This window comes from Limulus polyphemus, unplaced genomic scaffold (genome assembly GCF_000517525.1).
Source record: "Limulus polyphemus unplaced genomic scaffold, Limulus_polyphemus-2.1.2 Scaffold158, whole genome shotgun sequence".
In the NCBI taxonomy this organism is placed as follows: Eukaryota; Metazoa; Arthropoda; class Merostomata; order Xiphosura; family Limulidae; genus Limulus; species Limulus polyphemus.
The window spans coordinates 804,162-819,339 of NW_013665768.1; the positions used below are offsets into that span (position 1 = coordinate 804,162).

Sequence of the window (15,178 nt, forward strand, 5' to 3'; positions counted from 1 at the left end):
TAATAGCTTCTTTCTTTGACTTGTAACAATAAGTCAAAAAAGAAATACTTAAACATTTTTTTTTTACAAAATAGTGCAAGGTGAAGTCTTTTTTATGACTGTTATAGTCTTTCACTGGGACTTTACAAAATTTAGTTCTGTCTATAATATCTATATCCGCAAGAATAATGTACTTTGAAACGATTTTCAAAGCACCCTTGACAATGGTCAAGATTTTAGGTTAAAGTTCTATGGCAGAGAAAATGGCTTTACGCATTCTGTACTTTTTTATGTCAAAGTCATTGTGGGACAAAATAGATTTTAAATTATTAACGCAGGGTCAAAGGTCAAATGTTTTGATGTCAAGTCAAGATTTTAAGAGATCTATAGAATGAAAAGTCTGATTATTTAATGTAGGGTCTGCATCTATTGGGTTTAACACGGGATTTAAATTAGGATCATGTAATGTATAAAATACAAGATCAGAAGTGCGATGGTCTGAATTTATATAATTTGACGCACGGTAACAAGTTGTCTGATACAATATCAGGAATACAGATAATTCATTGGAAGATCAGGAGTTAAGTAGGTTCATTGTTTAACATACAATAACAATAATAAATCTGGGTCCATGAACAAGTTTTTCTGTAATTAATGCTGTCTTTAGTTGACAAACCAAAAATGTGACAAACACTTGTGACTTTGCTTTGACAAACTTTGTGCACCATCAAGTCGTAAACAAATTAATACTGATATGGGCAAAAACAAAATAATAATAATGTTATCCTTACGATTATGAAAGCCAGCTCTCACGGAAGTGCGTTATCGAGTTACGTATTTTAGAGAATATCCAAGTCAGTGAACGGGTTGTGTAACTTTGCTACGTCACTAGGCCACAACTGTGCATACTATATTATCTGCTCTGACCGAACAGCCTCGTGTATTAGAGAAAGTCATGACGTGAAAAAAAAAAGTCCTTATATTTACTACAGACACACATAACGAGGCAGTTTACCTGGGCCTATTCATTACCATTAATTAACTACCGACTTTATGCGATGAAGTGCACTTGATACAAGATTTTAAAGTCACTTTTTAAACAAAGAAAATAAAACGTGTTTGGTGAAACTGGCTACAATAATCCACTATATCAAAGGACTAAATATGTGTTCAACCACTAATTGACGATCTGTCCATGATGGGATTATAATAAAAAGAGGAGACTCAAACAATAAGGGCTACAAGGTGCACTAGATATTCAAGTGATATGGGCCGTAGACATAGTTAGGGTAATACAGTCTTTAGCCCCACTTCCCCGAAATTTTATCTAGCTTTCTGGCGTTTCTTTACAACATCGGTTCCTAGAAATGGCAGTGAAATAGGATAGAGCACAGATAACAGATACAAACGAGAGAGGGTACTACACAAATTGGATATATTGTGTTAACGAGGTTCTAACACAGAGATTAACACATAAACTATAAATCTAGGTTAAAGAAGGTATGGCACAGACTAGTGATCATGGTGAAAAGGGGGATAATACGGGGTTAAAACACAAACTACAAACCTGGGATGAAGGAGGTTAAATAACTCATATTAACGATCTGGATCAGATAGGGTGAAATACAAATTGACGTTCTGGGTGTAAAGTATTACAACACAAGTTATAAATCACGATTAAGGAGGTACAACTCAGATTAGTTTAAGGTGAAAGGGGCAAAGTACATGTTGGGTATCTGGACTAGAAGGAAATACAGCATAGTTTAAACGCTTGGATAAAAAAAAATAGATAATACAACAAGAACTGGAGGTTTGAACGACAAGGGGTTAAACACGTTGTATATCTAGTGAAGAGAGACGTACAACGTACTTTGGCGAGCTGGGTTAGAAAAGGACATACATACACTTAAAACCTAGGGAAAAGGGGGTAAAACAGGACGGGGATCTGACAGGAGGAGGTAAAAATACTCTGAAAAAAAAAAGAGATGATCTGGGAAAATGATCTGGACAAGAGCGTAGCATACATAGTCTGAAGATTGTAGTGTTCAACACAGGCTGGTGATCCACGAGAAAAGGGAAACACCAGAGACTAATGACCAAAACAAGACTGCTAGACAAACTAACGACCTAATTAAAAGAGAGAGAGATTATAACTCAGATTAAAATCTGGAGATACACGGACATATCATAGAATAGTGATCGTATTAGAATTAGGTACACGGTAACTTAGTGATAATATAGAAGAAACGAGTACAAGATAAACTATTAAATCCGAAAAGAAAGGAAACACGTCATAAAGTGATGATTCTATTGTAGGAAAAGTGACTAAAATTGGCTTCTTCAAACACAAAATAGCTATAAACTTATTATATGAGCTTTTACAAGCACTTTGGATCTAGAATCTTGTCATATATTGCCCTATATATAATAATCAATCAATTTATAACCTAAGGTGTGAGTTACTTAAGATGCAGTACCTGAAATGGTTAAAGCAAATTTCCATGCAGAATCTCGGGTTTGAAACCTATCTGCTCTCTCTATTATAGGTTCTTCCGGAAAAGGTTTTATTGAAATAAATTCGTCTAACCTCATCTTTCATTCTCAAGAGCTTAAATATGCTCGGCGCATTTCTTTTAAGAATTTTTAACCCTCCATACTTTAGTTTTGAAACTATGAATATGCATAATATTTTGAACTATGATATGACCTTATAACAATTACAAAACTTTCTTGCAAGGATGTCTTTTAAGGTTAGTGCTTTGAAGATAAATGTTGAATGCACTTTATAAAGCTGAATTTTTATTACGTGTATATAATCTGAGAATTTGGCACTGAGCTTTGCAGTTTTAATACCTGAAAGAATGTTTAACTGCCAGTAAATAAATCATATGTTTGCCAAACAAAACCTGTACTTTCCTGGTTCCCTACCAAACGAACCAAGAGGCTCAAAGTTCATAGACATTTGAGTTGCTCTCTTTATATCATAATAAATAAACTATATTCAGTAAACACGGAGTTTCATTTCTGATAGCAACAATGATATTTTTTTAATTATTAAGATCAAATAAGAATCTAGTTTGCTTCAAATTTGATATACATTAAGCCAGTTGTTTAATCACAAGACGGATTCTGTCTCAAAACAAGCATGGACATGAAAAGTGTTAATTTTTGCATCTTTATCATAGGACACTGAGAAGAATTACAGGAGATACATACTTATCACGATACTGAAATTTACCAACTTCTACTCAACCAAAGAGTCAGTGCAAGACAAGAAGCTGAAATTGATCATTTAATGATACACAACCGAAAAATGGTATCATAAATTCTACAGGAACAAACATTACAAGAGAAAGCTGTTGTTTTGTGACACTGAAAGGCTCAATAAACTTTTCTGGCTATTTTTCTTTAAATATCTATTTTCTCCATTCTTTCTTAATCGAATTAGCGGATCTTGACGCCTCAAAGTGTGGATATTATTTACTATCTAAACATAATTACACGTGTAAGGGATCTAAACTCCTTACCTTCCAACCTGCCGAGCTGTTGTTTTCTCCTTTGTCTTTAAAGTACGGTACGTTCTGGACCATCCAATCATAGATCTGAGACAAAGTTAGCCGTTTGTCGGGTGATGCTTGGATTGCCTGTGTTATTAAATCGGCATACGACATGTTACCCCATGCGTTTCTTCGTGCCGTGTTTTTCCGTGGTGGCTGCCCGTTGGTCTCTGCGGGGGACCCTGCATGTTCATAGACAGTAGCGGGAATCGCTGGCTTCTCTTCGCCGTCTTTCTCCTCGAAGTTCTCCGGACGTGGCAAGGGCCAAGTGTTAGAGCGAGCTCGAGTCTGAGGTTCGAAGTTTGGGTCAATTTCTAATGCTTCCATTTTCGCTTTAAAGTGTAAAAGATTTTAAAGTGTTAGATGTTAAGACTTAAAATAATAAATTTCAGAGTGAGATGCTAAAGCTTGGCTGTTAAAAAATAAACTAGATTGTAAAATGTTTTATCTTAACTCTTCTAAAAGTAAATGGCATGACCCCAATTGCAACGTTCTGAAGTTAAATTATACAACCAAATATTAATAAGATACTAAAGTTTAGCTCCGTCTAGCAGGGCTAAAGAGAAATGAGAGATGAGCTTACGCAATAGAAAGATGAAACAAGGTAACACCTACTTCCAAGATTCTTTCGTAACTTCTTTTTCCAGAAATATGATGATAATCGTTTAGCAATATGCACAGATCTAATAAGATTATTTATATGTTATGTAAGCATAACTATTTATAACATAAGGGCACAGAAAAAGTGTGGCTTTACACGTATTAAGGTCCTTACTTCTGTCACTTTGGGTCTTACATTGCAGCATAACTTATTGGTTCCTCATGATTCAATAATGTTGAGGAAGTTCCAACCACGTTTACTGGGATCTTTGCCCTTGTACCACGCGCTACTTTCCGCGGGTTGTAAATATATATATACTTGTTAAACACCACGACTGCAAACTTTACACGTGTGCAGATCTCCAGCAGAAGCTGTTGTTACGTTAGATAGTTCCACAGCTTCGCAAACTATTTCTTTTTTAACAAATTCTGCTGTATGAGTCAGTTACGGTTGGATTAAGAAAATCGACGGTTCCACCACTCCCCATCTCACTCTTTCTGATCTGCTGAGCCTACCGAGCATTTGGTGCCTTCCCACGCAATTGGCATTGCAACGTCAGCTGACGTCATGTGACGTAGAGGTTGTCAATGGCGACGGTGATAAACGCGACCCAATAGTGTGGACACGGCTCTTGAGTAGGGTAAATCTCTTGTAATACTTATGCCATATTTCAGGTGGGTACACTATGACACGGATTATTAATAGTATAACTGGACTAAGTGCATCATCCATTGCGCTTCACATGAAGCATATTTTACGTATTCGCGTGTTCACGAAAAATGATGGTGCAGAACAACATATTTCACAATAATCTAGCTAGCATGCCATCTCAAAGACAAGTTGTTTGAAAGTATATTTAACCTTTGTCGAATAACTTACTCTTACTAGATGCAACTAGATAATGAACAATTTACAGAACAAAGTTCTTAAAATTCAAGGATTTGAATACAGGAAGCTACAATTTAAAATTTAAAATAAACTTTAATCGAACCTGTTGCTTTTATTAATACCTCACTTTCATCAATTTTAAGTAACAAAAAAACGAAGGTTTGAATTTAGCGCAAGCTACGCGAGAGCTATGTGCGCTAGCCGCCCCTAATTTAGCAGTGAAAGGCTAGAGGGAAGGCAGCTAGTCGTCACCACCCACCGCCAACGAATAGTGGGATTGACCGGTACATTATAAAGCCCCCACAGTCGAACATGTTTGGTGGGAGGGGGATTCGAACCCGCGACCCTCAGATTGCGAGTCAAGCGCTCTAACCACCTGGCCATGCCGGACCAAAACAAAACAAAAGTACAGTTTAATGCAAAGAAAACTCTTCAGCTGAAAAAGTGCCTATAAAACAACAAAAATGTTGCAAATAATTAACAAAAGAAGAAATTGAAAGGCAATAATAATGTTAATAATGTTCACTCAAGATAACTAAATAGATTAAAAATTGTATTAAGAGTTGTAATGACAGCTCTCGTCAGTGGAAATCAGATGAGATAATTTAAAGTGTAAAATATTTTTAATATATTTGCTCACATTAGCTTTATGCTGCACTTTACAGTACAACAGGTGTTAACATTTCTGCTCAAGTGTGTCCCTCACATTAGCTTTATGCTGCACTTTACAGAGCAACAAGTGTTAACATTTCTGCTCAAGTGTGTCCCTCACATTAGCTTTATGCTGCACTTTACAGAGCAACAGGTGTTAACATTTCTGCTCAAGTGTGTCCCTCACATTAGCTTTATGTTGCACTTTACAGAACAATAGGTGTTAACATTTCTGCTCAAGTGTGTCCCTCACATTAGCTTTATGCTGCACTTTACAGAGCAATAGGTGTTAACATTTCTGCTCAAGTGTGTCCCTCACATTAGCCTTATGTTGCACTTTACAGAGTAACAGGCGTTAACACCTCTTCTTACGTTTGGCCCTCACATTAATATTAAGTTACAGTTTACAAAGTAATTGGTGTTAATATTTCTGCCCAAGTGTGTCCCTCACATTAGATTTAAGTTACACTTTTTAGAGTAATAGGTGTTAGTATTTGTGTTCAAGTTTGTCCCTAACATTAGCTTTAAGTTACAGTTCACAAAGTAACAGGTATTAATATCTCTGCTCAAGTGTGTCCCTCACATTAACTTTAAATTACATTTCACAGAGTAACAGGTTTTAATATTTTTGCTTATGTGTGGCTTTCATAGCTTAACGTTAATCTTTACAAAGTAACACTTCAAACTTATCTGGTTAACTTTAAGATGCACTTTACCAGGTAACACATTCAAACTAGTTAACTTTAAGGTGCACTTTACAAAGCCAAAAGTGATAATTTTTTTAGTTGAGGTTGTCTTTCATATATTGTTTAAGTTGCACTTTAAAAATCCATAAATGAATATTTCTTTGGTTAAGTAAGACTCTCATATTCACACATAATTATTTGTGCATGAACTAAAATTAAAAGGAATATAATATGTTCTGAATATAAAACAATCATATTTTTTCAAATCTATTTTGAATCTTCTCAAACTCTCATAGTTTTTAATTTAAAAACTTAGCGAAATATTATGGTTCACTCCAACATAAATATCATCTAAAAAATAGCAGCCGTTTTTCCAAATATATAACTGTTTGAATCCATTTTATTTTCAAAAAAAAAGACCAAAACATATTTCCTCGATACTACTTGTTTGGTACATTTCTTAACTTCTGTGAAGACATCATATTCAATATTTTAAATTAATATCGTGCGGTACCAATTAAATTTTTTTTTATAATATAACCTTAAAAGAGAACCATGTTAACATGGAGTGGTTAATATTATCTTTATTATTAATTGTGAACGAGAAGCTATTTTATTGCCATAAAAAATTACTATAATTTTTATATAAATATAAATACAGGCAAACACACACAGGCGAGGGATACTTTGATTAGAATAAAATATTTAATGTCATATTTAATATTCTAGTGGTGTTGGAAGAGATATTTGAAAATGCCTAGTTTTGAGAAATTCATTCAGTGTCTGCTAACTGGAAAGAGTATTTCTGTTGCCAGTGTTATCGTGGCGACATCTATAAGCAAGTGTAGAATACATATATATCTACACAAAGTCATGCAAGTTTTGTTTGGTTTCATTTTTTAATGGCTGTTTTTTTTTCAAGCAATTGGGTTTCGTAATATTTGTGACAGAATATTTTATACTTTCCTTAAATATAGTTCAGTAATCACTTTAGTATATACAAGAAATTTAAAATGGGTGTAAAAATAGAAAACAATTTTCTACATGAACTTTTATATACATTTCTAACAACTTCATAAGTTACAGTCACTTTAAATTTGATTAACAACGTTCTAGTTTGTAACTATAAAACTACAATGCACGTACCAGTTACTGAAATTTCCAAAATAATCAAACAATCAAGTAAAAGTACGTAGTAATAATATTTTTGTATTTACATTAAATGAAGTTTTAAGTTAACCAAGATATTACTACCTTTTTAAAATTAAGTAGAAATAAACTGATATAAACAACGTGGTTTTGAATAATCAAATGTACAACAAAAATTTGTTTTGACAGAATTATTCATTTGCTATGTCTTTGACATGACCACGTTTTTTCAGTCTCCTGGTAGCTCAGCAGTATTTGTTTGTTTTTGAATTTCGCGCAAAGCTAGGCTCAGCAGTAATCCTGAAGGTTTATAACACTAACAACCGATACCTGTGGTGAGCAACGCACAGATAGCCCATTGTGGTGTTTGCGCTTAACAACAAACAAACTTACCGCAATTTCCATTTTCTACAAGCTCTGTATTATTTCCCATCATAGATTATTTGTAAAACACACATTGAATGTTAGAATATCACTTCTTTAAGTTATTGAAAGGGGGATGATTCTTTTCCATACTGTGCGTTGATAATTTAGATCGAAATTTACCCAATTGGCTCTTTGTTTAGCTTGATCAAATATTGCTTCATCATCCATGAATAAAATGTACTGCATCGCATAGAAATCGATTATTGTAATATAATCATTATAATAAAAATTTCAATTTATAGCAATTATTCGGTCACATTAAAAGTCGATTATATTACAGCTGGTATATTACTATGTCAAAGAAAATTCGATTATCTTTTTAAATGATAATCCTACAGAGAAGTTTATCATTTTAAACTTTGAAAATCTAATTATTTATAGTTTTTTTTTATTTGAACATGAATATAAAGTCATGGAAATTATTATTAATGAATTATTTGTTTCTTTGTTTGTATTAGGCACAAAGCTATACAATGGGATATCAGTGTTGTACCAACCACAGGTATCGAAACCCGGTTTCCCGGTTATAAGATTTCAGATTTATCGTTGAACCACTGGGGAATTATTAATGAACTAAATATATTTATAACTAGCGTACTATGGAATGAATGAAGTCCTATTTTTCATGAAACAAAATCATAACTATTTTTATAATTACTAAATAAAGCTGTATTATTTTGTATTTATGGCAAATATAATAAGGCTTTCTGCCGTTCTCCCTAATTTTGAACTACTGACTGGCAGAAAGGTAGTCAGTCAACGGCACCCTAACACCCACCATCTACGCTTAGGAATTGAGTGTCACTCTTATAAACTAAAAAAAGTATGGAATATTTTGTGGTATCGGAAGGATTCGAAATATCGGCTCTCTACTTCAAAATCCAGAGCTCCACCACAGGCAGTATCAGATTAACGCTTAGGCCACCTAGGGTCCTGGCCATACATGGGCTCTGCGGGTCACCCAAGTAAAAAACATATGGTTCCTAAAACTAGCAGAATAGAGGCAAGAGTGAGTTATCATTATTATTCTCAAATATTACTTGGGCCTGGAGTCCCATTAAACCTGAATCCGACCCTGACCACAGGGCCAACCCGCGCCCTTGAAGTGAAGCTATATTTTCGTGAGACAAATTAATATCTTTTTTTTGTATTAAACCTTTTTTCTTCGGTTCATATTGACTTTATTGTTTTTCTAAATTAAAGTTCTATAGTGAAGTTAAAACAGCTACTAATGCTATTTATTATAACGTCTTATATATATACAGACATATTTTCAAAATACTTCAAATAGAAATCACGTTATTGGCGCCACATAAATAACTTTTCACACGTCGGCCTTTTGTTTCCGCTGAAAGTTTATTCTACCTTTCAATGATAATATTTTAAGTAAATCTAAAAGCTTATTTATTAACTTGCTAATTGTAACCTGTCAATTGAATCATTCAATGATCTTTCTCGGTAATTTTCCAAGCAAGTCAATGAATGGTCTTACTTCGTAACACACCAAGTGTACTTTGTAACTTGCCATAAAAAAAACACTCAACGACCTTACTTTATAATTTGCCAAGTGAGTCATTTATTGATTTTACTTGCTATTTTCTATATCTAAAGGACACAAAGGGTGGAACAAAGTCGTCTCCATTATTAGGGGGAATTTTTAAGTATCGGAAAAATTAGCCAAAAAATAACACCAAACGTGTAGAACAGACAAATAAAACTTGGATGCAAACTTGAATGCAGGAATGGTAAAATGCATATTTGTGTGAGCAAATATCTTCAGATATACGACCGACACAGCAATGTGTATACGCTGTCTATCAGGTAGAAACTTTACATGTAAAGGAAAACTAACTTAAAGATGAATAACAGATTTGGATGCTCGACGTTCCACATTTAATGTTATCATTCCCTTTCTGCAGGCAGTTTCGAGAAAGTAGTTGCTCCTCGTGGAAAAAAAGAAATGCTATGAAATACAATGAAGAAAGAAAAGAAAAACATTATCAGAATCTAGTGATGAAATCCTATTTATTTTAATACTCGTATTTTGATGACCTCGGTATCTGAGGTTTCATTATCTTGTTCGCTCAAACTGAAGGTTGAATTCCAAATTCAGGAGATAGTTTATTCAAATCATTCAAAATGATCCATTTCTGGTGTATTGTTTGTATGAGCGCGAAAATATAATTTGAACTTCAAGCAAAATTTCAGTATAATCAGCTTTGACATTTACTAAATAGAAACACTTAGTGGTGTTATCATTATTTCTATTAACGACTCAAAAGAGATAACTATAGAATATTTTTGAGCTTTTGAATATTTCTGTGTATAAGTATGTGAATACTTATATGTTTGAAAGAGTATATGTATATTTGCATGTGCGAGATCATTTATACATAGACATGTGAGAGAAAGTGTGCACACTCTTACGTATGAAAGAAAAGGTTTCTCCATAACTATACACATACTGGTCATGTTCATACACGTATTTCATTAACATTTGAACAGGTATGGTAAAGACATTTAAAAGGTGAGAAAATGGGTCGATGAAGAGAAAACAACTTGTTGTCCTCATCTGCATGTCCTTCCGTCTTTTAAAAATGTGTTGACATTTTCGTAATTTCTTATATATTATGCGCATATTTGTTTTTCAAGAAGATCCACGCTTTCATGAAATTTTCTTGGTATATTTACTTCAAGGATTTAATTGCCTAAGATATTAATGAAGTTGGTAAATTAAGTACCAGCACGAGCTGATTGAAATTCGACGCTAACCTATCGTTAATCACCTCACAAAAGCAACATCGTATTTCCTTCAACATTTCACGTTTAACCACCTAATCTCAAGTGAAGCCCCAGGACACAGTATTTGTCTAATTAACAACTTCGTACGATCTGCCGCATTCAATCATCTTTTCTGTGACATTGTTATTTGTTAGCACATCTTCTGACTAAGAGAAAAAAAAAGAGTTAAGATTTCTTTCTTCTTTTCAGTGCTTCCTTTTTTCTTAAAACATTATAGACTTTTTCTCCATTTGTTATATAGGATGTTCTAGTTGTCTCCTTTGGATCAATTAGTAGAAGTAATTATAACCTCACTTGGTGTTTTAATTTTGTAATTATCAAGGCCAACTAAACTGAAATTTTGAATTAAGTCCAAAGTGCGATATAAACTTAGTACAAATTTCAAGTAATAAAAATAGGCAACTGAAGAAAAAAATTGCACAGATGAAGATCCGCAGAATCCATAATTCAATACAGAAAATAACAAGATTTTCTGAACTAGTTCTTGAGCCATTCCGATCAGTTTCATATTACTTAACAAACCAATTTAAATAAACTTCTCCATTTACAAATAAGTTAAGTTTAATCGAATATTCACTAAATCGGACAACATGGACAAGATTCAATACGACAGTCACTAAAGAACACTCCTATAGAGCTGACTTGAATCCAGACAAAAACTAGACTGAATTTATATATTACCGAACAAAGCTCGTGTGAAGTTATGGCCAAATATAGTCTGACTGGACTTATGTGTAGTTACAACATTTCAAGCAAGCGTTCTTCAAGTAGTGTTACCGTATGAAAATATGCAATGTTTGAAAACAAAACAGTGAGAACAATCTCAAAGGTGCCAATGAGACGGAAAATAAAAAGCAAAGAAGACGACAGAAACGGGAAATGATATATGTAAAATATTCAACTGAATAACAGTGAATGAAGTGAGTAACAATCATTATAAATACCGAAACTGTATATCTTGTGGTTTGAAGTGAAAATGTATTGGTATGAATATATATACTGATGGAAAATTAAACAGAAAAAAGAGATCAAATTTGGAAGGATAGAAACATAAAAACAAATGTGTGATGAATTTTTCTCAAATTCATCAATTTTAATTTTATGCGAATAGTAAGTGATTACTAGACGTATACACTCTGTACTAAATAAAGCATTTTATTGTGTTTGGATTTTGAGAGGTATTGGTAGTTACCTCCCTGGCTTCCACAACAATAAGTTAAGGACAGCGAAGCTTAAGAGTAGGTTTTCTATGTCATTAGCCTTGGAACTGTAATATATTGCATTGGTACATAACCGAGTAGCCTGACAAGCTGTGACTTGGAAATTTTACGTTTAACATGGAGTAAGGAGTTGGATGTACATGTATTTAGCTTACTTGTAAGTTTTTGGCTGATACTAACTTCATCACAATGGCCTTCGGGTCGAAATGTTCTCTTTCCTGACATAGTCTTCAGTTTGCAAATGAATGCGTTGCTCTGGATTGGCTTATGGTATGGTTTTATTGTCTGTTGCTATCCTAAACACTCTGCTAAGCGTGTTTTTTCCATTACCATGGAGGCTGGACTGGTTCTACACTTAGCATGGCTAAAGTGTGAATTTCAAAATTCATAGTTCACATCCCGTAGGTAGAAGAATGAGCTCCACGCTTTGGGGCTACGGAGACTATAAAAGTGACAGTCAAATTCCATTATTCGTTCAAACAATAGTAGCCCAAGATTTGGAGGTGAGTACATTGAATAGCTGTTTCCCATCTAGTCTATTAGTTGAGTATCAGGGGCGGCTATGCGCAGTTAGCCCTTGTGTAACTTTCCGCAAAATTCTGAAACAAATAAACCATTTCTATGGAGAACACTGAAGGCTGCTTTCTTCAAGATGTCATGTCTTTTGCCTGTACATCTTTTTACAACCTCGTTATATGTATACTCTTCCTCCGGGGGGAGGGCTTAACATTTCACACATTCATAAGTCATCCTAGCAAAGATGTGTTGTCGGGTGTTTGGGATTTCGCTATGAACCAAAAATATAGGTTTCTAATATGTTTTCTGTGGCGCTACGACACGCATCTGGGGGACATTCCAGTGTTTTAGTATATTTAAACTATTCTTATACAGTGAGTTTAATTCTATGTACCTGAAAAATACATCTGTATAAAAGCCACCAAGAAGTGAAACATAAGATAACAATAGTCAAATAAAATTATGTATTGTTTGTTTGCAGTTAACCACAAAGCTACACATTGGGCTATTTGTGCTGTACACGCCACGGGTATCAAAACCTAGTTTTTAATGTTGTAAGCCTTTAGATTTACCGCTGTGCCACTGTCGGTCTAAAATTATGTAAAAATAAAGTTATAAATATTTAAAAACGATCGTAAATACCTAACCAGTCTTTGTTTTGTTAAAGAAAACTATTCTTGTGTAATTACGTGATTTACATGCAATGAATACTCAGCTGGTTATAGTAGTTTATTTTTTTATATCATTAGGCAGTTCTAAACTGTACGTGGTATGTTTTTGTTACAGTAAGATATGTTACGTTTCGTATTATAATCATGCAACAAACATCTTTAATTAGAACTATTGAAGGACTTAATACCACTGGGCTATATGTATATAGATCCTTTGGAAAATTCTTATTACCAGTGGAAACGGCACGATATTCAGTTTTGTGTGGTGATGCTAAAAATATCGGAACGATACAAATGACTCATATTTTTACTAAAACTTTTAGAATTGCATTATGTCTCGTTCGTTTTTATCTATCTATTAATCTACCTATGTATAATGTTTTTTTATGTCTGTCTGCGTCAATGTATATATCTATTTATCTTATGATGATGTAACTGCTAGATACGAAATAACTGAATTAAACTAGGTAAACAAATAAAGTTATGTCGGATTTTTGAGTCCATCATATGGATATAAACAGACAGAGTAGTTAAGATATTTGCATGCAAAATTGAATACAGGATGCATGTACAGTTAATAGGGTGCCAGAATGAGATGAAAATGTTAATTTTAGAGTCCGTTAATGACAAGAACACGAAAGCGTTAAATCATCAGGGAACAGTTAAAACGCCAATGTGACCTTTGTCCTTTTATTAATGAAAATAATTGATAATTTTTAGATAAAATGGAATCGAATGACGTCAAACACAATCATGAGCGACGAGCCGTGAAAAATCGCTAATTATCTTCTGCACCGAACACGCCATTTATAATCTGGTTGTTTAGAAAAACAGGTATTATGTATTTGAACCAAACTTTAGAAGACACAGATCTAATTTCTATCAATTATTGCTTTGCAGTCACACCTAAAAAATTATAATAGAATAATGGAGTATTTTAATTATTTCGTTTAACTATATTTGGAATTAAAAAACATGGCGCTTTAAAAAGAAGTCGTTTTCATCTTCGAAAATTACTAAGAACATAGCAAACACAAATTATTTAATAAAACTTATATCATACATTTTTATTTGAGGTGCACTTAGCAGGATAGAGAATATGTTACTCGATGAAGACATCTTTGATAAGTTGGTTATGGACCTTACACTTTGCAGTGCCTTTAACGTATTATAAACTTGTATGTGATAGGCTGGTGACCAATCACTGATGTTTAAAATAAATAAAAATAATGTGAAGCCCAATCTATCATTCACTTGTCACTAAGTTACACCGGTTTCGAGGAATTCCACCCCTCATAAGTAACCCTGTACAAGGGCAAATTGAAAGAACAAGACTAGGATTCTTCTAGAGATTTAGCGAATGTTACATGTATGTATAAATATACGTTCAGTATGGTGAGTGAAATACAACTCAAAACACCGTACATATAATCACTGATGTTTTTAAATTCTGTATTTGATAGACTGGCTATTTTCCTGACCTTGCCTAATAATTTACTCTTGTACAATATTTGATAGAATGGTTACGGACTTTAAGTTGGCTTTGACTTCTTTATTTTTCGTGGTTCTTGAAATGTTTTTAATCTTGGGATTCACTTAAAACTGTTTTAAACAGTTATTTGATTCTATAAGGGTTTAGATTCAAACAGTATTATCTGGAACTAAACAATCAAGACCAACATCTAACAAGTCTTTAAAACATATGACTGGTAATAAGAAAAACCTATACCATCACGTTACGTAACAAAAACATGACCCATTGAAAACTAGTTTTAAGAAACGTCATCCCTCCTCAGCTCACATGAGTTGATAATAGAGATTATAAATGAACTTTATTTGGCTTTGAAGATGGATTGAATTAATTTTTATTTATACACATGCATTCATACTGTGACATTAATCCGTTTTTGTTTGTTTGTTTTCAAGTTACTGTAAGCACTTTGAGATTGTCAGTTTTCAAAGATTCATGGTATTGGTTTTGCTATCAAATATGGTTTGTTTGTTTGTTTGAAGTTAAGCACAAAGCTACACA

The 15,178-nt window shown here is 33.6% G+C and overlaps 1 protein-coding gene across 2 annotated transcripts in view; it reads right to left on the reverse strand.

Moving 5' to 3' along the window:
* The window catches only part of LOC106476722 (forkhead box protein O-like), a 41,141-nt gene extending 36,512 nt beyond the window's left edge, over positions 1-4,629 (reverse strand). Inside the window, exons 1-2 of one of the 2 annotated variants that reach the window (XM_022381371.1) lie at positions 4,312-4,629; positions 3,507-3,868 (exon numbers count right to left, since the gene is read on the reverse strand). In XM_022381371.1, coding sequence (XP_022237079.1) covers positions 3,507-3,868; positions 4,312-4,342 — 393 coding nt within the window. In that variant the 5' untranslated portion in view covers positions 4,343-4,629. Of the gene's footprint in view, positions 1-3,506; positions 3,869-4,151 lie in introns of both variants that reach the window. The other variant, XM_013937358.2, reaches the window with a different exon arrangement.
* Between the last annotated feature and the right edge of the window lie 10,549 nt (positions 4,630-15,178).